The 24,665-nt window shown below is 45.4% G+C and overlaps 1 protein-coding gene across 7 annotated transcripts in view; it reads right to left on the bottom strand.

Moving 5' to 3' along the window:
• Positions 1-17,200, bottom strand: part of LOC310829552 (von Willebrand factor A domain-containing protein 5A-like) — a 34,642-nt gene extending 17,442 nt beyond the window's left edge. For 3 of the 7 annotated variants that reach the window (XR_014557314.1, XR_014557315.1, XR_014557316.1), the window contains exons 1-4: positions 4,090-4,147; positions 1,204-1,297; positions 766-968; positions 123-345 (exon numbers count right to left, since the gene is read on the bottom strand). Coding sequence is in view for 2 of the 7 variants with exons in the window: in XM_083708168.1 (XP_083564294.1) it covers positions 123-345; positions 766-968; positions 1,204-1,243 (466 nt within the window). In the remaining 5 variants the exon portion in view is untranslated. Of the gene's footprint in view, positions 1-122; positions 346-765; positions 969-1,203; positions 1,298-4,089; positions 4,148-15,011; positions 15,147-17,125 lie in introns of those variants that run through there. The other 4 variants (XR_014557317.1, XM_083708167.1, XR_014557313.1 and 1 more) reach the window with 3 other exon arrangements.
• Positions 17,201-24,665: the final 7,465 nt, after the last annotated feature.

Raw genomic sequence — 24,665 nt, 5'->3', positions numbered from 1 at the left:
GAAATGAGCATGCATTAATGCTTCTGTTGCTCCAAATCCACAGAGTTTAGGTATAACAAAGCAGCATTGCAAGAGGCTTGTATGTGGGGCTAGTTAGCGTGTTTGGGGGTGCAGGTGCTTACCCTGAGGTGCATAGCGGGGGTTGAGGACAGCGGGCAGGACAAAGCGGATGGCCCCGTCGGGCTCTGGAGCCAAGGCCTGGACGTAGGAGAGCTTCAGCGTGGCCTCCCCATCGGGAGGGAGGTTACCCAGGCTGCAGGTGAAAATGTCACTGGTGTTTTCTTCTCTTCCAAGCAGGAAAGCCTGCCGGCCTTCACTCAAGGCATCCTCATATTCCTGTTCTGCCTGTATTGGGTGGTGAAGAGAAGAGAAGAACATCAGGAGTGAGGAAGGCAAGGACACAGGCAGGTGTGGTCCCAAGAAAGGATTCCCATTTAAAAACAGCTGTCAACCAATTGGTTACCTACCAGCGAAGCTTCCATGCTTTTGTAACTTTACCTTGTGAAAGTAAATTATAAGCACTGTGGTATCTACACTGTGACTTTAGAATTCATTCATTAGGTTAAAATTACACCAAGCTGCAGCAGAGGAGGCCAGGAAGCCAGGCTCCTTACTACAGCAACTGGATGTTGTTAGGCACTCTTTCTTGAGCTTGACACAAAATCTGCTTGCAGGCACAGAGTCCTATCTATGGAAGCCTCCGCCTCCCTTCTGAAACTGGCCACCCAATGCCAAAGGCCCTGATTCTCCTCAGACCTTCCATACCTGTTTCTTCTCTCGGATCTGGGCCTCAATCCGCGTCCCACCAATCAGGCCCTCGAAGGCATACACAGCAGCTTCATCATCCAGAGGGAAGACAAACACCACCTCCACTGGGGACTTCTCCTCATTGTGGTAGCGAAGCTCAGACACCACGTCAGCCACAAAGCCTCGGACAACCACATCCACAGAGATGCTCTTCAAGGGCACTGGGGCAAGGAGAGAACAAGGAAGGCTCAATGTCTGGCCCTGTGTACACTTTGGAGAAACCCTCTCCAGTCATCTTGGCTCCCACTGCCAGGCCAGCCAGTTATTTAGGACCCTCCAACCTACACCATTACATACCATAAACAAGAAAGCTATATATTGGAAATTTATAGCAGTATGTGACTTGTTGCCATTTTGCACCCGCTTAGCTGAATAACCGTATGCAGGTAAACTTACCAGGTTCCCGAGAGTTTGTGACAAGGCCACAGACAGTCATGGCTAATGATAATAGTCTTTGCGGGGGAATTGGTTTCCCAGCGATTCACCACAACTGCAGAAAAGAGAGATTAATTTTTGGCTAGAGGGGAACCATATGTACAACAACTCTGTATTTTATTTTCCTTTGATTTAATGGAAATGGTAGCCCCCACTTATTTGTATGAAATATTGTTCACATTTAAAATAATACTGTTTACCAAACTTTATTAAGCAATTGCTCTTACAAGGATATTTGTTTGTCATTGTTTTCTGTCTCCTCTCTGAATGCAGAAGAATGCGGGGATGCTAAAATGACAGATGGAAGGAAGGTGAGATTTGATGCCAGGTTTAACCAATCTTCTCTCAGCCCATGTCTCTCCCTATACTCCCCACCCCAATTTCTGGCAGCCAATCTCACTTGACATGCCTCTCATCCATTCATCAGCCACTCTTTACTCCCTGGTGCTCCTTCTGCATTCAGATCCCAGAGGAGAGCACCAGGGCAGAGGCTATGGTGATTAGAAGAGAAGAGTCTGAGCATGTGCAGAGTGCAGCCACTCAAGAAGAGGTGGGGAGGGAGCCAATGGACTGTTATGTTTCTTCCATCTGAAAGATGAAGAGACCCTTGAAGAAGGCCAAAGTGCCCCCACCTCCAGGTCCCCCAGGAGAAAGCTGCCTGCAACACTGCCCTCCTGAAGCTCTTAGCCAATGAATGAAGTCATAGCTATGATTGGCATGTGGGGTAGGGAGGGGGGAAGTGGAAACCCCTGAGATAATAATAGAGAAGCATGTTCATTGTTCTACAAAGGGACATCCTGATTGTCTCTAAGCAGCAGTATTGGGAGCGGGTGAGAAGGAGATGCACAAGGAGATGTAGGGCTTGGGGCAAACTATGGCACAGTGCTCATCAATATGCACCTCCTGACTACAGGATCAAACTTGTCTGCAGGACATGTTTCCCACAGTGAGATCAACATGAAAGAATTAACTGTTGCATACCAGGGCTGGCCCAAGGTGCTTGGCCACTTGAAGGGAGCTGCAACGAGGACTCCCCTCCACACAAAGTCAAGGTGTGTTACTAGTAGATGTCCTGGGGCACCCAAGGGAGAAAACAGCAAGGGAAGAGATTGGTGCAATCCCTCCCTAGCCATTTTTTGTGTGCTATCTTTTTATGGCACATAAAACCATCTGCATGGGCTGCCTGCCTCTCTCTGTCTAGTGGTAGGGCCACTGTGCAACCAACAACACTCACTTTTTCCTCCACCTGCTGCAGCTCTTACCTGCTCTTTACCATAAGGTCCCTAAGGAGACCTCCACCACATGTGGTGGAAGTGTGGTAAAGTGAAGGGCTTCTGGGAATTTACAATGAACTTAAAAAAGTTTTCAAGTACACCTTTCCAAAAAACCCCAAAGTCTTTCTACTGGGATTGGTAGGGAAGGAAATTAAAAATAAAGATAAAAACCTATTTCTGTATGCCACGACGGCAGCAAGGACTATGTTGGCCCAGAATTGGAAAACAAATGTAATACCAACTATTATGGAATGGCAGGTTAAAATGATGAATTACGTGGAACTGGCTAGACTATCAGGAAAAAATCGAGATCAGGATGAACAGAAGCTTTATGAAAGTTGGAGCAAATATTTGGTGTATATAAGAGACAGCTGCAAAACCTTAAAGACACTGGCAGGGTTAGATTAATTCCAACAGCATATGGTTAACCAGATGATACTTACCGAAGGGGTGGAGGGAAGTCTGAAGCTCGGCAGGGCCAAAGATATATGTGAGATGTATTTGTATAATGAATGTATATTTAATGAAAATCAATAAAAAAATATATTTTTTTAAAAAAGGTCCCTAAGGATGCTAATTGTTCCCCCCTAGCATTAGCACTTGGGACGCGGGTGGCACTGTGGGTTAAACCACAGAGCCTAGAATTTGCCGATCAGAAGGTCAGTGGTTCGAATCCCCGTGACGGGGTGAGCTCCCGTTGGTCGGTCCCTGCTCCTGCCAACCTAGCAGTTTGAAAGCACGTCAAAGTGCAAGTAGATAAATAGGCACCACCTTGGCGGGAAGGTAAATGGCGTTTCCGTGTGCTGCTCTGGTTTGCCAGAAGCGGCTTAGTCATGCTGGCCACATGACCCAGAAGCTGTACGCCGGCTCCCTCGGCCAGTAAAGCGAGATGAGTGCCACAACCCCAGAGTCGGTCACGACTGGACCTAATGGTCAGGGGTCCCTTTACCTTTACCTAGCATTAGCACTGGGTTCCAATGAGTGTTAGAAAATACCATCCATTTTCCACTGTACAAGGAAGTGTGAGGCTAGTGATCAACTACAGAACAATGCAAGTCACTACGCTGTCTGAGGGACAGTGGATTGCCCCCCCCAAAAAGTTTGCTGACCCCTGTTTTATGGCATGGGTAGGCAAACTAAGGCCTGGGGGCAGATCCGGCCCAATCGCCTTCTGATTCGGCCCGAGGACGGTCGGAGAATCGGCGTGTTTTTACATGAATAGAATGTGTGCTTTTATTTAAAATGCATCTCTGGGTTATTTGTGGGGCATAGGAATTTGTTCATTCCCTCCCCTAAATATAGTCCGGCCCCCCACAAGGTCTGAGGGACAGTGGACCGGCCCCCTGCTGAAAAAGTTTGCTGACCCCTGTTCTACCCAGAGGGACCAAAGGTGAGGGGAGGAGAGAAGCAAAGGGGAATTTTGCTCCCCAACAGATCAGACGCAAATAGTTAAGGTAATGGGGATCTCTAGCTGGGGGTGAAGTTTTGTTTAAGAGAGAGAGAGCGCGATGCTATGAGTGGGCTGTAGAGAGGAGCCCGCTCATAAATCATTTGCAGTAGATCATTTTCTTACCTCAAACTCGACGTCCTTCCCCCCTCGCCTTGCTCTGCAAACAGCGGAGCAAAAGCGAAAGTGAACCTTTTTGAGCAGAATGCAGAGGGACTTCCCGTTACTCCCGCCTCCAGCCAGGGAGGGTCCACAAATTCCTTACTGGACACTGGTGCCTCTATTTTTCCATTGCATCTTTGGGTACAGGTGGAATATGAACTGAAAAATTACATAGATATTATCACACACACGTGCCATACCACTTTTAGCACTAAATGTGGGTTAGTAGTCCTATATTAGACATAAGAAAGGGCTTTAGCCGCACTTTTCTTTTGCCCCACTCTTTCCAGACAGACACTCCATGTCAGAGCCCCTCCCCCCGGAAAACCGGCTCTTTCAAGCTGAATCAGAGCAAAGGAGAAGAGCACTGGGACAAAAAGCTTTAAATCACAGATCATGCATGGGAAAATCAGAGGAAAGGTAAACGTGGATAAGCCCAAAGATGCAAAACTTCTGACATGGTTCCTTTTATGAGTGCTAAGGGGTCTGGATAAAAGGCGGATCTACACGGATCCTCGTGGATCCTCCACTTTTTAAAAAATAACTCCAACAAATGCAGTGTCAAATCACACCTAGAAGGCACGCCTACAAACTGGACTATAAAAAACGTGGATCCAACACTTTGCCAGGCCGCAGCACCACAAAAACATGGATCTGAGGCACGGATCCGCATGAATTCATATGATTTTTATATTGAAACAAAATAAAAACACCATGATACTGTAGACCACATCTTAGTCTGTAGGCAGAAAAAAAAATCACGCATCCACTGTTTCGTGGTGCCGCAATGGTGCAAAAACATGGTTAAAAAACATGGATCCTCATGAATCCTCATGATTTTTGCACTAGATCAGCCCAAACTCACCGTCAAATTACACATCATGTCCAGGGGCACAGCCTGCACCACAAAAATCACGGATCCACGGCTTCCTGGCCATACCGTGGCCCAAAAACGTGGTTTTGAAGCACGGATCTTCATGGATCCTCACGCTTTTTGCATTGGGCCAACTCAAACTCACTGTCAAATCACATATCATAGCCAGGGGCACAGCCTACACCACAAAAAACTCGGATCCATGCCTGCCTGGCCATACCGTGGCCCAAAAATGTGGTTCCGAAGCACGGATCTTCATGGATCCTCATGATTTTTGCAGAAGACCAGCCCAAAGTCACTATCAGATCAAACATCATGGCCAGGGGCACAGCATCTACCACAAAAATCACGGACCCACGGCTTCCTGGCCATACCGTGGCCCAAAAACGTGGTTTTGAAGCTTGGATCCTCACGCTTTTTGCATTGGGCCAACCAAAACTCAATGGCAAATCATATATCATAGCCAGGGGCACAGCCTGCACCACAAAAAATTCGGATCCACGGTTATCTGGAAACGCCATGGACCAAAAACGTGGTTTTGAAGCACGGATCCTCATGGATCCTCATGATTTTTGCACTGGATCAGCCCAAAGTCACCATCGGATCAAACATCATGGCCAGGGGCACAGCATCCACCACAAAAATCACGGATCCACGGCTTCCTGGCCACTCCATGGCCAAAAAACGTGGTTTTGAAGCACGTATCCTCATGGATCATCACACTTTTTGCATTGGGGAACCCCAAATTCATCCTTTAATCAAATATCTTGTACATAACCACAGATCTGACTACAAACATCATGGATCTACTGCTTCATGGCCCTGGCCAGATGCTACCCTGGATATATTGGCCAATTTTTAGGTGGGTGTGCTGGGATGGAGGAAACAGAGTCGGCTGAATCTCTATCCATTAAAGATGGGTGTCCAATGGCTTGGCCAGAATAATTTCAGTTTGGTTTGCCAGCTCCCAGCTCTTCATGGGTCGCAATAGTCACCTGTAGTTGCCATCAGGAGTCCCGGTGTGATCCTGGATGCTTCTGTCTCTATGGAGGCATTGGTCACAAATGTAACCAAACTGGACTTTTTGAATCTATGTCAGGTTAGGCGATCGGTACTGTACCTGTCCCTTTCCCACCTAGCCATGGTGATCCATGCAGTAGTCACCTGCAGACTAGACTACTTTAACTTGCTGTACACCTGAGCCGGGGAGTGCAGGGTATAAATGTGATAGAGAGAGAGGGGGGGGGGGAGGGAGATGCAGGGCTACTCTTGAGACTGCTCCAGAAACTCCAAATGGTCTAAAATGCAGATGCATGAGTTTTTACTTGGACTTTGTGGAGAGCCCACATTCAGTTGGTTGTTCAACAGCTGGATTGGCTCCAGATGGAGTATCGAATCAGGTTCAATGTTTTGGTGCTAATCTTTAAAGCCCTAAACAGTCTGTGACCTTTCTTATCTGTGGGAATTATCTTCCAATATACCCCCCATGAGTGTGACGCTCATCTAACAGCAACCTACTGGTGGTCCCTGGCCCAAAACATATCCAGCTGTCCTCAACCAGAGCCAGAGCCTTTTTGGTGGAACGCTTTGTCTAATGAGACCAGGGCTCAGTGCAATCTATCTCAGTTCTCTCACTTGTCATGGTGAGTGGGCTTGCACATTCCTATGACCCTTGTGACCCGTTGGGAATCTCGTACTCCCAGCAGGGTCACCCAAGGTGGTAAGGTCAAAGAAAATTAAATATGCTCAGAGTCCTGTAGTCATTTCATGCTCTTTATTGCAGCTTGTAAAACAGTGACTGAATTTCCCCCAAAACATCAGGCTTTTATATACATTATTTACACAATGAGTCCCATCTGACTGGCTGATTCTGCTTCCCCCCTGGAGCCTGATTGGTCTTTTCCTGCAAGCCAATCCGTTCTTGCATTCTAGGATCCTACTTGCCTATTGTTCTAGGATCCAAGCTTAGTACATAGCAGGGAAGGAGCTAGACAAAGAATGATCCAAGAAGTCCTCAATGGCAGAACAGGCGGGTGATAACAAGCAGTGTGTTACAACGGTTCTGAAGGCGGATGAAGGCTGCAGCAGATAGGATTCACCAGTTCGTCATGACTAATCATGCCATCAGAACAGAGCCCTACTGCAAAGGCTGTGCGTTGGTCAGCGTGCACTGATCTCCAACAAATTCACGCACAGGCATCTTCCAAAAACCCAACCCAGCCCCCCCAAACCCTCCCCCCATGGCGATCACTAAATGGCTACGGGGACAGGAATGTGAAGCCCCTAGTCATGAACCAACACATGGGCGGTGGATACAGATTCAGTCATTCTGACTCAAGGAATGAGGCAGTTGAGCAGCTGAGCAGCTGTATCCATGACTGAGCAGCCCTTTTTAGGATCCACTATGCTCACCCCGAAAAGGGGAAGGGGCTGGAAACGGTGTCCTAAACATAGTATGCCTCCCTTTTTCCCTGACTGGATTACCGTGCCCAGGTGGAATCTCTTTTCCCATAGTTTGAATCAATTATTCTGCATCCTAGTCTCTAGAACAGCAGAAAACAAGCTTGCTCCCTCTTCAACATGACATCCCTTCAAATATTTAAACATGGCTATCATGTCACTAAGTCTCTCCTCATAGGGCTTGGATTCCAGACCTTTTACATTTTGGTCACCCTCCTCTGGACATGCTCCAGCTTGACAATATCCTTCTTCAACTGTGGTGCCCAGAACTGGACACAGTATTTCAGGTGTGGTCTGACCAACCAGAATAGTGTGGTAGCATTCCTTCACTTGATCTAGACACTATACTCCTATTGATGCAGCCCAGAATTGCATTGGTGTTCTTAGCTGCCACATCACACTGTTGACTCATATTCAGTTTGTGGTCGACTAAGACTCCCAGATCTCTTTCACAGGTACTGTTGTCAAGCCAAGTGTCCCCCACCTGTGCATTTCATTTTTTCTATCCAGGTGTAGTACCTTACATTTCTCCCTATTGAACTCCATATTGTTGGTTTTGGCCCAGCTCTCTAAGCTATTCAGGTCATTTTGAATTCTGACCCTGTCCTCTGGTGTATTAGCAACCCCTCCCAGTTTGCAGTCATTTGCAAATTTGATTAGCACGCCCTCTATTCCATCATCCAAATCATTTCTAAAAATATTGAATAGCACCAGGCCCAGGACAGAACCTTGTGGAACCCCAATAGTCATTTTTTTTCCCCAGGATGAAGGTGAGCCACTGATGAGCACTCTTTGTGTTCAGCCCGTCAACCAATTACAAATCCACCTAACAGTAGCTTTGTCTAGCCCACATTTTACTAGTTTTTTTGCAATAATATCATGGGGGACCTTTTCAAAGGCCTTATTGAAGTCAAGGTAAGCTGGTACAAGGGAAAGCAGGATTGTAATTACCGTAAAAATTACTGATCACTTTGGATCAGCAGTGTCAACCTAACCTGCTATGTGGGGAGAGCCACGTGTTCCTTTGGAAGGCAAGTGGAATACAGTGTGATATACTGACAGCTGTTTTAAAAGATGTAACTGTAATTTAAAATCCAGTATCAGAAAAAATATAAATAAATGGTCCCTGTGTGGATAGTCATGTTTGCATGATGGGGCCACCTCCAGTGACCATGTGGCCTGATATAAGAGGGTTCTAAAATCAGTCCTGAAAGTAGACTGATTGAGAATGACACACACATAGCTTTTGGTCTGCCATTAACAAGGTGAGCTGAAGCAAATTCTTGCCTCCCTTTGGGCTTAGCAATATTTCCTACAGCATTCTTGTTGAAGGGCATTGGAAAGTTAGGTGAGGGTCACTTTTCTGTTTTTCCATCAAGCCCCCAGACATGAATGCTACAGCATCAGCCCCAAACACTCAGTCTCATAACAAAAAATACTCAACGGGGTTAGGGCTGAGGGTAGGGGAAGTACAATCATGATCTTTCCAGTCCTCTAGAACCTGACCCTTTTGGTCATTTTGGTCATGGAGCCAAATATCTGTTCCCAAGTTTAAAGATCTAAACAAGTAAAGAACAAGCTTGCCCTTTACATGCAAAAGCCCTGAAATTCAGCCCATTGGGCAACGGATCATGGGACTGGGAGGAGGGAGGTAAGGACTAGCACCTTCTCTGCCCTCCACCTCCAACACCTACACCTGAAAGATTCATGATGGGGTTCGATTTGAGAAGCTGAATGTTTATAAAGGCACTTGGCCAATTTCTGCCACAGAAATTCTGAACAGAAACACTCTGCAGGTTCAGCCCCCAAAATAAACTGCTCTATGGTCTCTGTGTTGGGAAATGGGAACAGATCTTGCTCATCACCAACCTTCCCTCCGCAAATCAGTATCACTATGAGGCTGAACTGAACAGCTTGCTCCAGAGTTTTAAGAGATACGTTTCTGTGGTGTAGTGGTTAAGAGCGGTGGACTCTAATCTGGTGAGATGGGTTCACTTCCCCGCTCCTCCACATGCAGGCTGCTGGGTGACCTTGGGCCAGTCACACTTCTCTCTGAACTCTCTCAACCCCACCTACCACACAAGGTGTCTGTTGTGGGGGTGGAAGGGAAAGGAGATTTTTAGCCACTTTGAGACTCCTTCAAGTAGAGAAAAGCAGGATATAAAAACCAACTCCATGAATAAGAATTCGATGGAAAAACATGCCCAGCTCCCTTAGCCGTTCCTTCTTGAACAGTTCAAGAAGGACACTGACAAACTGGAACGTGTCCAGAGGAGGGCAACCAAAATGGTCAAAGGCCTGGAAACGATGCCTTATGAGGAACGGCTAAGGGAGCTGGGCATGTTTAGCCTGGAGAAGAGGAGGTTAAGGGGTGATATGATAGCCATGTTCAAATATATAAAAGGATGTCACATAGAGGAGGGAGAAAGGTTGTTTTCTGCTGCTCCAGAGAAGCGGACACGGAGCAATGGATCCAAACTACAAGAAAGAAGATTTCACCTAAACATTAGGAAGAACTTCCTGACCGTAAGAGCTGTTTGACAGTGGAATTTGCTGCCAAGGAGTGCGGTGGGGTCTCCTTCTTTGGAGGTCTTTAAGCAGAGGCTTGACAACCATATGACAGGAGTGCTCAGATGGTGTTTCCTGCTTGGCAGGGGGTTGGACTCGATGGCCCTTGTGGTCTCTTCCAACTCTATGATTCTATGATTCTATATTCCACAGGTTGGTATAATACAGCAAAATCGAAACATATAGTTTTCATCATCATGGCAGGGATGGTCCTTTTCCATCGAATTCTTATTCATGGAGTTGGTTTTTATATCCTGCTTTTCTCTACTTGAAGGAGTCTCAAAGTGGCTAAAAATCTCCTTTCCCTTCCACCCCCACAACAGACACCTTGTGTGGTAGGTGGGGCTGAGAGAGTTCAGAGAGAAGTGTGACTGGCCCAAGGTCACCCAGCAGCCTGCATGTGGAGGAGCGGGGAAGTGAACCCATCTCACCAGATTAGAGTCCACCGCTCTTAACCACTACACCACAGAAACGTATCTCTTAAAACTCTGGAGCAAGCTGTTCAGTTCAGCCTCATAGTGATACTGATTTGCGGAGGGAAGGTTGGTGATGAGCAAGATCTGTTCCCATTTCCCAACACAGAGACCATAGAGCAGTTTATTTTGGGGGCTGAACCTGCAGAGTGTTTCTGTTCAGAATTTCTGTGGCAGAAATTGGCCAAGTGCCTTTATAAACATTCAGCTTCTCAAATCGAACCCCATCATGAATCTTTCAGGTGTAGGTGTTGGAGGTGGAGGGCAGAGAAGGTGCTAGTCCTTACCTCCCTCCTCCCAGTCCCATGATCCGTTGCCCAATGGGCTGAATTTCAGGGCTTTTGCATGTAAAGGGCAAGCTTGTTCTTTACTTGTTTAGATCTTTAAACTTGGGAACAGATATTTGGCTCCATGACCAAAATGACCAAAAGGGTCAGGTTCTAGAGGACTGGAAAGATCATGATTGTACTTCCCCTACCCTCAGCCCTAACCCCGTTGAGTATTTTTTGTTATGAGACTGAGTGTTTGGGGCTGATGCTGTAGCATTCTTGTCTGGGGGCTTGATGGAAAAACAGAAAAGTGACCCACACCTAACTCTCCAATGCCCTTCAACAAGAATGCTGTAGGAAATATTGCTAAGCCCAAAGGGAGGCAAGAATTTGCTTCAGCTCACCTTGTTAATGGCAGACCAAAAGCTATGCGTGTGTCATTCTCAATCAGTCTACTTTCAGGACTGATTTTAGAACCCTCTTATATCAGGCCACATGGTCACTGGAGGTGGCCCCAACGGGTCACAAGGGTCATAGGAATGTGCAAGCCCACTCACCATGACAAGTGAGAGAACTGAGATAGATTGCACTGAGCCCTGGTCTCATTAGACAAAGCGTTCCACCAAAAAGGCTCTGGCTAAGGCTCTGGCTCTGGTTGAGGACAGCTGGATATGTTTTGGGCCAGGGACCACCAGTAGGTTGCTGTTAGATGAGCGTCACACTCATGGGGGGGTGTACTGGAAGATAATTCCCACTGATAAGAAAGGTCACAGATTGTTTAGGGCTTTAAAGATTAGCACCAAAACATTGAACCTGATTCGATACTCCACCTGGAGCCAATCCAGCTGATGAACAACCAACTGAATGTGGGCTCTCCACAAAGTCCAAGTAAGAACTCATGCATCTGCATTTTAGACCATTTGGAGTTTCTGGAGCAGTCTCAAGAGTAGCCCTGCATCTCCCTCCCCCCCTCTCTCTATCACATTTATACCCTGCACTCCCCGGCTCAGGTGTACAGCAAGTTAAAGTAGTCTAGTCTGCAGGTGACTACTGCATGGATCACCATGGCTAGGTGGGAAAGGGACAGGTACAGTACCGATCGCCTAACCTGACATAGATTCCAAAAGTCCAGTTTGGTTACATTTGTGACCAATGCCTCCATAGAGACAGAAGCATCCAGGATCACACCGGGACTCCTGATGGCAACTACAGGTGACTATTGCGACCCATGAAGAGCTGGGAGCTGGCAAACCAAACTGAAATTATTCTGGCCAAGCCATTGGACACCCATCTTTAATGGATAGAGATTCAGCCGACTCTGTTTCCTCCATCCCAGCACACCCACCTAAAAATTGGCCAATATATCCAGGGTAGCATCTGGCCAGGGCCATGAAGCAGTAGATCCATGATGTTTGTAGTCAGATCTGTGGTTATGTACAAGATATTTGATTAAAGGATGAATTTGGGGTTCCCCAATGCAAAAAGTGTGATGATCCATGAGGATACGTGCTTCAAAACCACGTTTTTTGGCCATGGAGTGGCCAGGAAGCCGTGGATCCGTGATTTTTGTGGTGGATGCTGTGCCCCTGGCCATGATGTTTGATCCGATGGTGACTTTGGGCTGATCCAGTGCAAAAATCATGAGGAGCCATGAGGATCCGTGCTTCAGAACCACGTTTTTGGGCCACAGTACGGCCAGGCAAGTGTGGATCTGAGGTTTTTGTGGTGCAGGCTGTGAACCTAGCTATGATATATGATTTGACAGTGTTTGAGTTGGCCCAATGCAAAAAGCGTGAGGATCCATGAGGATCCGTGATTCAAAACCAAGTTTTGGGGCCATGGAGTGGCCAGGAAGCCGTGGATCTCAGTTTTTTTGTGGTGCAGGCTGTGCCCATGGACATGATGTGTGATTTGACAGTGAGTTTGGGGTGGTCCACTGCAAAAAGCGTTAAGATCTGTGAGGATCCGTGCTTCAAAACGACGTTTTTGGGCCATGGAGTGGCCAGGAAGCCGTGGGTCCGTGATTTTCGTGGTAGACGCTGTGCCCCTGGCCATGATGTTTGATCTGATAGTGACTTTGGGCTGTTCTTCTGCAAAAATCATGAGGATCCATGAAGATCCGTGCTTCGGAACCACGTTTTTGGGCCACGGCATGGCCAGGCAGGCGTGTATCCGAGTTTTTTGTGGTGTAGGCTGTGCCCCTGGCTATGATATGTGATTTGACAGTGAGTTTGGGTTGGCCCAATGCAAAAAGCGTGAGGATCCATGAAGATCCGTGCTTCAAAACCACGTTTTTGGGCCACGGTATGGCCAGGAAGCCGTGGATCCGTGATTTTTATGGTGCAGGCTGTGCCCCTGGACATGATGTGTAATTTGACGGTGAGTTTGGGCTGATCTAGTGCAAAAATCATGAGGATTCATGAGGATCCGTGTTTTTTAACCATGTTTTTGCACCATTGCGGCACCACGAAACAGTGGATGCGTGATTTTTTTTTCTGCCTACAGACTAAGATGTGGTCTACAGTATCATGGTGTTTTTATTTTGTTTCAATATAAAAATCATATGAATTCATGCGGATCCGTGCCTCAGATCCATGTTTTTGTGGTGCTGCGGCCTGGCAAAGTGTTGGATCCACGTTTTTTATAGTCCAGTTTGTAGGCGTGCCTTCTAGGTGTGATTTGACACTGCATTTGTTGGAGTTATTTTTTAAAAAGTGGAGGATCCATGAGGATCCGTGTAGATCCGCCTTTTACCCAGACCCGTTTGGGAGTAAACATATTTTAACTTGTATTCTCTTTCTATGCTACCTGTAAGGGAAAGTGGGAAACTTTGGAATAAAATTAGAAGTGGCTTTTTTAAAGTTCTAAAAGCCTATATTTTCACACTTAACTTTGCTGCATGTTTTGTAATTTTAAATCTCTCACCAAAGAGTATATGACCCCATTGATCCCAGCATCCAGGGAATTCTGTTTTAGTCTTTAAGCAAACTAACTAAAATACCAACATTATAAGTCACTGTTTGTTTTATTGCACTGAATTTTATAATATGTTTTGAAATGTTGCTAGCCACCTGGAATCCTAATCTGGGAGAAATGTGGAATATAAATATATTAAATTAACAAATAAATAAGTCTTTCGCCTGCAGGTGCCTGGAGTCAGCTGAGAGCTTTAGCTTCCAGTAACTTCCACTCATCCCTCTGGCCTGTGGCCCTGGAGTGGAGCCAGAGAAGGGCCAGAACTGTCACCCACGCAGCTGGCAATTTGGAGTGGGAGTAAAAGAGAGAGAGACATGTATTAAGCCCTGCTCCCCCACTGGCTCTGTACCCTTTTAGTTGGTTAAAGGAAAATAAAACAATGGTTGAATGCAACATTTCAGTACCTGAACCGTGGTTACAATTTACCACAATCTGGGAACTAAAGCCATGGTTTGACGTGGGTCTGCAAACCATTACTGCTCATTCCAGCATTATTTCCATAGAGAAAATTTTAGTGAGGACAGTTTCTCCAGCCTTCCTGCTTATAAGACGAGAAGCAGGCTTCTACTGCACCCTGGATGCTTGGTGCTAACTCCCTGGGGCCCTGGGTGCCTGAGCACCAACAAAATTCCCCACAAATTTTAGGGCTAGGGCCATGCACACTGCATGGCACCCATGAAACCGGGCACCCACAGTCACAAAGCCAAGCTGACACTCTTGACTGCATCTTATTCTGCATGCCCTGCACAGAAAGGACTTTGCCTGACAGTCAAAACTCTGTGGTTTGATGAGAGTGTATAGAATCCTAAGGGGGCGCGGGTGGCGCGTGGGTTAAACCACAGAGCCTAGGTCAGCGGTTCGAATCCCCGCAGCAGGGTGAGCTCCCGTTGCTCAGTCCCTGCTCCTGCTCCTCAAAAGCACCTCAAAGTGCAAGTAGATAAATAGGTACCGCTCCGGCGGGAAGGTAAACAGTGTTTCCGTGTGCTGCTCTGGTTTGCCAGAAGCGGCTTAGTCATGTTGGCCACATGACCTGGAAGCTGTATGCTGGCTCCCTCGGCCAATAAAGCGAAATGAGCGTCGCAACCCTTTAACTTTATAGAATCTTAAACTTGGCTTAAGGCACAAAACCATTGTTAGAACTAGGCGATGTGCTAGCACTAACACCCACCCCAACCCAAAGTGGTGAATAGAAATCAAAGACAGACATTTCCATCTACCAACACAGAATTAGAAATACAATGCCACTGACTGTGCCAGAAACCTTACCTGGGCAGGTGTTTTTGCTTGATATCTCAGCCTCATTCAGGCCTAGGATGCTGGCCAGGAGGACAGAGCCAAGTGTCCAAGAGCCATTATTAGCATTTCGTATAGGCACCAGGCTCAAAAGTGATGATTCCTGCTCTGCAAGGGTTAGTAAAAATAAAATGAATTAAGACAGCTTGCCGCCTCCATACTGCATTCAGAACCCACCCATCTAAATTATTAGCTAGCATTTTCTCTCTGGGCCTCCTTTCTTTTGTTCTTAGCACAGTATCCTATCTGCCATTTTTTTCCCCAGTCAACTATTTCTTGTTCAATCTTTTCAAAGCTCTCAATAGACAGGCATTGATCAGACTACAGCTCAGCAGTAGGCCCTACATCCTACCTGTCAGGCGATGACTGGTGCTCTGGGCCATTAAAGTTGGGAAGCAATAGTTACTAGTTAAGTTATGCAACTCATTACGGTATGGCATGGTGACCATTGCTTTTTAGAAAACACAAAATGAACTACAATTAACGTTAGCTAAAAGGCTGCATAGCTTAACGCATAAAGACAAATTGCCATGTATATGCCCTTGTGTAACTTGGTTTTGCAATTCTGTCACTTGCTGCAGTGAGTTCTTCCAAACTATTAATCCTCCCCTCAATAAAATAGCTTTGAAAAAGGAATCAACAGATCAAAAAGGAACTAGCTAGCTATTTAATTGTGTTAGCTGAATGGAATCTGCCCTGAATAGCTGACACAAGAAAACAAAGGAAAGGGGGGAGTGATTGTAATTTAAACTCTGCTTGCCAGTTTTGCAGAAGTGTCCCTGTTGGGGGGAAAATGTTGGGACTTGGGTCTGATTCAGATGTGCAGTTCATAAGGGCTTGATGGGCTGGAGAGCTTGCAGGAACCAGTGCAGTTGCAGTGCGTACTATTCTCATTATGTTTCTTTTCCACCAGAAGATAGGATGTGGCACTTTGCACCAGCAGAGGCTTCTCAGTGTCACAGTGTGCACAACAGACTTAAAGCTGGGTGGTGCTTTCCTCATTTCTCTGGCAGCACAAGCGTATCCCTATCCCTCAATTTGCATAGGGCTATCATTCTCTGCATCTCTCTCCCTATTTGTCACCTTATTACCACCTGACAAAGTAGCCCTCTTCATCATGTGATGGGATGCTCTTACATTGGGTGAGGCTGTGCTGGACTGATGAAGCCTATATATTAATAGCTGCTTACCTATAGGCTTCCATGCAGTCAAGACTCCCAGCTGCAGAAGAGCTCCAGTTACATGGGAGACCACACATAAACAGCTGCTGGATGCATGGGGAGAAAGATTGACCCTGGGATTTGCTGCCCCTGGTGGACCCTGCCAACTGAGGTGGTTGCCTCACCTTACCTCATGGGCGAGCTGACCCTGCTGTAGGGCATCTTAAAGATTTTTTACAAAAAGAGACAAGTGACTGCCCTCTACAAGCTTACAATCTGAAAGACAAGTCAGACAAAGGGAGTGGAGAAATGATTTTTTAGAAGAAAGGTAATAAAATTATGAGTTAATGTATTTAGGGATTAGTTTCCTATTTAGGTGGGGGGGGGGGTTGGATGGCAGCTGTGGAACAGTGCCAATCTTATTTATTAATTTATTTATTACATTTATTTTCCTCCAAGAAGCTCAGGGTGGTACAAATGGTTCTCTAACTCCCCATTTTATCCTCCCAACAACCCTGAGAGGTAGGTTAGGCCGAGAGACAGTATCTGCCCCATGGTCACCCAGTGAGCTTCAGGGCTGAGTGGGAATTTGAATCCTGGTCTTCCTAGGTTGCAGTCCAACATCCTAACTGACACACCACAGTGGCTCTGAACAAAAAGGAGGAAAAAAAGGAAATGTCAGAAGTGAGATTCAAACCCACGCCTCCATATGGAGACCAGAACACCCAATCCATTCACAGGAAGGCTTGTTCACTGCCTTGAGTCTGGCGCCTTGAGTCTGGCACTCAGCGATCCTGACACTGCATTAATGCAAAGTCACAAGCTTGTCTCATAACTGCTAAGTCACACTTGCCTGGGGAGAACAGTTCCTCAGTTCCTGTAGTGAGATCAGTATGAAAGTATTAACTCAGGGGTCAGCAAACTTACCGTGCCTTGGGCCGGTGTCTCCAGCGCTGATCATGCAGCGGGCCGGAGGGCGGGGGAGCGCGTGCCTATACGCGTGCGCACATGCTATTTCCAGCGCACTTCTGGGTTGGAGACGCACCGGAAATAGCTTATGTGCATGGGCCTCCTCCAACCTGGATGTGCACTGGAAATAACGCTTGCGCATGCGTGCAAGCTATTTCTGGTGCTCCTCCAACCCGGAATTGGGCAACGGCAGTGGGCAGAGGGGTTGCCGTGGGCCATATAAATGAATCCCTCGGGCCTTATCCGGCCCACGGACCTTAGTTTGTGGACCCCTGTATTAAGTGTTCCATATCAGGAGAAGGCCATGGTGTATTGTTATCTGAGTGGAGCAGGGAAGAGTACTTCCCCTACAGGGAAGAGTACTTCCAGATTGCAGGAAGACGGATTCATCTTTAATGGTGGGAAAGGGATTTTTTAATTCTTTAAAATTTCATTTATATCCCACCTATTTCTCCAAGGAGCTCAAGGTGCTGTGCATGGTTCTCTGTCTCATTTAATCTCCACAACAACCCTTTGAGGTAGGTTAGGCTTAGAGGCAGTGACAGGCCCAAGGTCACCCAGTGAGCTTCATGGCCGAGTGGGGAATTTAACCCTGGCCTCCCAGTTCCTAGTCTCAGGCTCCGACCACGATGCCACACTAATTGTCCAAAAGTACCACAAAACAGTTAAGATAGGATAGAATACAGATTGCAATGTAGAAAAAAATGGTGTATGTGTGTGTGTGGGGGGGGGGGGGAGGACTGGGCTGTTTTATCCAGAAGGGCCAAAGTTGCAGGAAGAAAAGCAAAGATGGATTTTGTCCCAAATGGTCTGCATTTTTGTTTAAATGAATGGGCGAGAGAGAGTGTGTGTGTGTGTTTAGACAAGCCCACTCAGAAAGCAAATGCATGAAATCATTTCCTAACCTCAAAGCTTGATTTCCCTTCCTCCTCACCCCCCCCCCCCTGTAGCTGCTGAGCATCACTGAAAGAAGGCTTTTCTAAATAGGAGCCATAAATAATTTCCTGCCGACCCCAGCGCCCTCAGCCAGGGAACATCAACAAATGCTTTACCAGACACTGTTCAACACTTAGGATAGTGCATGTAGAAAGGTGAGATAAATTGAAATCCTGCACAAGTGAGGTTCCCCATCCCTGCTGTAAAGCAACAGAGGGAAAAAGAGAGCGGGGAGGACCATTCCTTCTCTTATTAGGCTTTTTTGTCTTTGTTATTTAATGCAGAGGGATATCTAGGTGGCAGAAAACTGATAGATGTTCATCTTTCCTATATTACTACGTTGTCACATCTACATACTAATTCTTACTGCTGGTTGTTGTAACCCATCCTGGAGCCCTAGAACAAAGGGCAGGATATATGTTTTAGAAATCAACAAATCAAATAGCCGTTCAGTTCACAGGCAACCCTCCTCCCCCCATAGTCTTTATGTGAGTGGATTAAATGGGAGAGTAAAAATGTTTAAAATAGGAAATTATAATTTCAGAGTGGAACCCCCCACTGCATTATTCCAGGCCCTCCAGATGTTGTTGAAGTACAACTTCCACCATCCCCAGCAAATATGACCAGTGGGCAAGGATGATGGGAGCTGTAGTTCTGCAACATTCGGAAGGCCAAAGGTTTCCCTCACTTTCATTTATTCAATATTATCTTAATACCTGAAAATAAATGACACAACATTGGTGGCAGAGGTGCGCTGGAGTTCATTAGCAAAATTTGACACTGCAGACCTCAGTCTCAACTGAAACTAGGAGTACCTTATTGTTATTTTATTATATTTATATACTCCCCTTCATCCAAGGATCACAGAGTGGTTTACAATATAAAACACAAGAATACATAACATAGTGACAAACAAAAACTTTTATCACCACAGCAAATTATTGTTACACTTCAGGTGTCTTCATGCTGTGTTTCTGACCTACATACCATCAGTGGCCACTAGCTGGGAGGAATGGATCACATCCAGTCTGACTGGATCCTGTGTTTGGTTTTGTTTCCTATGTTGAGCAGCCGTTTGTTTGAGCACTTCAAATTTAAGCACCAGGAGCTTCAAAGTTTCACATTAACCACCCATGAACTTGCCATGGTGCTGTAGGGTAGGAGAAAGAGGGGGAGGGCATAAAGTTGGAAGCTTGCCATGGCCTTACAAGCTGGTAGCAAATGTACTAGTTTTGTTAGTAAAAGACTAAGGAAGTGTCAGAGTACTTTTGCTGGCTGGTTCATTGCTGCAACGGACTAGCATGGCTGCTCCTTGTCATTGCATAGGCTCAGAGATCCAGGCACAACTTGGGCACCACCACACGTGGCTTGAAACACATTAATCTTGATTAAACCAGCTAATGATAGGTGTATGTCTAAACCAGGGGTGGGGAACCTCAGGCCCTGGGGATGAATGCAGGCCTCTCTATCTAGCTGCTGGGATTCCTCCCTGTCCTCAGGTTGTATCCTTCACCAGGCTTGCTCTATTGCTCCCTCCAGCAGTGGTTTTGTCTGGCTGAAATGTGCTCTTGAACTGTGATAGTACCCGTTGCTTGCCTGCCTGGGAGAGAAGTGTACAGTGTACGACTTTTGCGTGGCAGGAATAAAACCCAATGCACAAAGGTAAAATTAACAGTTAACGTTTTGTCTACTTTCCTTTCTAGCTCCCCACACCACGAATCTGTGGCCCACAAATGGCTGCCCATGAGGGGATGAGGCCCTTGAGTTGAGATGGATTCCTTGCCTCTGTTCTAAGCAATGCATTATATCTGGAGAAAGGTGCAGTTTTTATTGAGAATGGTGTTATAAGAATTCTAAGGTCTCAAATATAGAACAAATATTCATAAATGCACACATATCTAAATATATAAACCATGTGTCTGAAACAATACAGTGGTACCTCGTTTTTTGAGTGTCTTGGAAGCCAAACATTTTGGTTTTTGAGTGCTGAAAACTTGGAAGTAATTGCTTCCGTTTTTGAACGTGCCTCAGTAGTTGAACGGCTTCCACTATGTGTTTTTCAATTTTTCCAATTGAACTTGCAGCCAGCCCTTTGTGCCTTGGTTTTCGAACATTTCAGATGTTGAATGGTCTTCCGGAATGGATTATGTTTGAGAACCTAGGTACCACTATTTAGGAGAGCAATTCTGAAGCCATTTTGACTCTCCCAATAACCTCAAAATATTTCTCTGCAGTAAGGGAGGCAAATGGGAAAAGCCTTTCTATTGTCTTTTCATTTACAAATCCTGTCTTAAGGGCATATTTGTGTATGAATAGAGTGAGCCTGGGACGCGGGTGGTGCTGTGGGTAAAAGCCTCAGCGCCTAGGGCTTGCCGATCAAAAGGTCGGCAGTTCAAATCCCCGTGGCGGGGTGCGTTCCCGTTGCTCGGTCCCAGCGCCTGCCAACCTAGGAGTTCGAAAGCACCCCCGGGTGCAAGTAGATAAATAGGGACTGCTTACTGGAGGGAAGGTAAACGGCGTTTCCGTGTGCTGCGCTGGCTTGCCAGATGCAGCTTTGTCACGCTGGCCGCGTGACCCGGAAGTGTCTCCGGACAGCGCTGGCCCCCGGCCTCTTAAGTGAGTTGGGCGCACAACCCTAGAGTCTGTCAAGACTGGCCGGTATGGGCAGGGGTACCTTTACCTTTACCTTAGAGTGAGCCTGTGACCTGGATTCAGGAACTAAAAGAATGGCCAGGCTGCCCAGGTAATGCAATCAAGTATCCTGGCAGACAGGATTTCTGCTGTAGACTATTTTGTCTACAAAATAGCAGACAATATTGGTAGAAATATTAGTAGAAATATTGGATTTTGGCTCTTGTCGTCTGAGCTGATATGGCTCATCTTCCTTTGAGCCCAGCAGAGCATTAAAACAACAAAGTCCACAATGGAAGGATGAGATAGTATGGGCTACTCGCCATGCTTTATTACTAAGCTATTCAGAGAGCAAAGAAATATACATGTTCTCTCTATGAGAAGCAGAGAGCAACTGAACAAAAGAAACGAACAGAACAAAGGAAACAGGAAACCAGAAACGTCACATCCCATCTCCCTTTCTCGTGAGAATCCAACAGTATCTGGACTGTGGAATGTAAACAGTCCTGTGGCTGCAAGCAGCTGGTCAGTGAGAAACAGAAACTAACATAGACTACCTCCTATGATGTATGTATGGTGATTTTGGGGTGGTCTTTGGCTAAGGAGGTTGCACAATGTCAAAAGCCTTTAAAGGTTCCTGCATACTTTTGTTCTAGGTCTCTCCCTCCTTGGAAGGAGGGAAGGGGTCTCTGTTGCAACAGAAGAATAAATATCTGCCTTGCTTTCCACTGGATCCTGCCTCCATCCATTCTTCTCTGACCATCATGGACTTAGGGGACTCTAGAGTCCCATGGAGAGTTGGGCAACAAAAGCCAAACCTCAATTTTTACATCAAAGGATTACATTACAACGAAACTGATTCTTTAATGCTCCTCTCTTAGACAATGGTCACGTTTTTGTGTAAATGTATGTCAAGTGTTTCCGGAAGCGTGCTGAGTGGTGACTCACATGCCTTACAGTGCGTGGCTGCCAGCAGGGATACAAATATCTCAGTTACACTGCTGTTTACCAGAGGAATTCCAGGGAAACCGGCTTTTCCAGTGACCGGGTTTTCTCTTGCTCCCGTGGGAGGAAAATGGGGGCTGGGGTGTGGACTATAAGCCCAGAGGAAGCTGAGTTTTCACTGTAGGAGAAACTGGAGGAACTGCAATCTTAAGAAGAAGAAAAAATAATTGTTGTGGAGCTAAAGAATCTAGGCATTTGATTTTGATGCACAGTGTCTGTCCTTTTCTGGCCTAAACGAGAGGCAAACCAAGGCCTAGAACCTGTGACCCAGCAGCCAAGATTCAAATTCTAGAGCAGAGGTGGGCAGAAAATAGATTTGGAACTACGGGTAGATATCTGGGTAATATGCAGTAGATTAGGCATCATTTACTCATTCCATTCATTTCAACAGGTCTGCTCTGGCTGGGCAATAACTGGTTTTCAGTATCACGATATATCACCAGCTAAACATGGTGATATGTCAATATATCAAAATATTCTTGTTTGCCTCACAAATTTTCTTTTGGATTCAGGTCAGGGCTTGTGGGGTCAGAGTCTGGTGATGCAGTCCCTCAGAGACTCCACCAGAGGGATGGAAAATCTCTCTCTGATTGCCTATAAAGTCAGCTAGCCACAGAGGTGGGGAGCAAGAGCACTTTGGGAGAGAGTATAAAAGGAGCATTTTCTAAGGGAGTTGGTTACATAGGGCTTGATTTAAGAGGAGAGATAGGGAGTAGGGTAGGATCTGACTGAGGGAGAACCGGTCCTGAGTTAAGCATCCATACTGAGAGGAGACTATCCTTAGCAAAAGGACAGAGCCTCACAGCTTGACTAGGGAGACTGTGTTGAGGGTCTGTGAAAGATATATAGACAGGAGTCTTCTGGGAGGGCTGTGACTGAAGCCAGACAGGTAGAACCTGTGGGAATACAGGCTACCTCTTGTGAAGGAAGCTGTATGGTGTTAAAAGTATTTAACTTCCATAACTATGTAACAGAAACTGATTTTGAGCAACACTGTGTTTAAGCCTGAGACATCCTATAGCTAGTTAAAGTAAATAAGTTAACTTCTACCTGAAAGAACACATTTTCTGACCCACTTTGTTTCACAAACTTCTTTTTGTTTAATAAAACTTTGCTTGCTTGTTTGATCATTTTCTGCCTGAGACTCGAATCACAAAGTTTTCCCTCACACAAATTTGTAAAACTTTGTATCCCATTGGTGTACAGAGAATTGGTGCGCATTATATTTAATAGGGGGCAGATAGTGGGGTGAGTCTGCCACATTATTAATTGTTGATAAGCAGTTGGATCTGCTACACGGCTATTCAACACAGTTTGCTGCATTATATTCTGCATTAAATTATCTTTCTAATGATGTATAATTTTATGTCATTATTCCAAAAAAGACTGATGTTAAAAGCTATCAAACCTTAGAAATACAACTTTCCCTAAAAGTTTCTACAATTTCGGCAACTGCTGTAGGTTTATTTGATGTCTACAGGTAATTTTAAATTATTATTATTATTATTATTATTATTATTATTATTATTATTATTATGGTAGCTCGGGTTAAGAACTTAATTCATTCTGGAGGTCCATTCTTAACTGGAAACTGTTCTTAACCTGAGGTACCACTTTAGCTAATGGGGCCTCCCGCTGCTGCTGCGCCGCCACCACGCGATTTCTGTTCTCATCCTGAAGCAAAGTTCTTAACCCGAGGTACTGTTTCTGGGTTAGTGGAGTCTGTAACCTGAAGCTTCTGTAACCTGAAGTGTCTGTAACCCGAGGTACCACTGTAGTAGTATTATTATTATTATTATTATTATTATTATTATTATTATTATTATTAAAATATGTATACCACCCTTCACCCAAAGACCACAACATAAAAATATAAAATAAGAACAAAAAATACATAATAAAACAAAAATTATTTAGCCCCCCCATCACATTTAAAAGGTCATAGAATGTAAACTTAGGGGTTGCATAGCTAGAATGGATTTTATCATATTAAAAGTAGCAACAGTCACAAACATCCTGTTTGGCTTTGCAGCCACCTGCAGCTGACTGAGCTGCTAGAGCCTTTGCTTGCTGCTGCATTGGTGCTTTATGGTAACAGTTTTCACTTACCGATTGCAGCTGTTGTATAAGGGATTACTATTATTACAGGAATGTAATGGAAATCAATAAGATTTTGGAACACAGGAACAAAGTAAATAATCAAACCATCAATTTTAGCATACGGGGGCCACCTAAATTATATAATTTGGTGGTATTTGAATGATTTGTATTAGGAATTGCATTATAATTCATCATTGTTATAATGAGGCTATTATGGGATTATTGTAATTGAAAACTAATAAAAAATATTAACCAAAAAAAGTAGTTTTCACATAAGGATGAATGTTTCTTTATAATGAACGATACTATTGTTTATTTTATTTTCCTGTAATCTTTGATATCAACTTGGAAAGAAATTAATAAAATGTGTTAAAATGATACAACATAACACAAGCTCCCTCAGGTACCCGGTTCCCAAGCCATAGAAGGGCTTTTCAAGCTGAGTACTTAGAATTGTGCTTGGAAACAAATTAAGTCTGTGTAATTCTTGAAGGGGAAATTTCATGTGCAGATTTCTTTCTGTCTCTCACACACACCCTTACTGACAAACTGCACCAGTGGAAGTTTTCTGCCCCATGTGCAACTTTAAGCAGAAGTGAATCCAGTTCTCCTTTGCTTCTTACAATCTTATACACACCCTTTTCAGATTTCTTGAAATCCACCTGCTTCTTCTCCACTTCCAGAGAGATGGATATGGGGATTGCTGTGGTTAAGATAGCTTGTCTTCCTGCTGAGTAGGCAGCTGGGCTGGCCCTACTGAGTAGCTGTGGGTGGAGTGTGGAGGACAATACCTAACAGGTCAGGTTCACCTCTTTGGCAGCTTCCC

Source organism: Podarcis gaigeae (assembly GCF_964106915.1).
Source record: "Podarcis gaigeae genome assembly, chromosome: 13".
In the NCBI taxonomy this organism is placed as follows: domain Eukaryota; kingdom Metazoa; phylum Chordata; class Lepidosauria; order Squamata; family Lacertidae; genus Podarcis; species Podarcis gaigeae.
The sequence above is the reverse complement of the archived record's forward strand: the minus strand, read 5'-3'. Positions and strand labels throughout refer to the sequence as shown.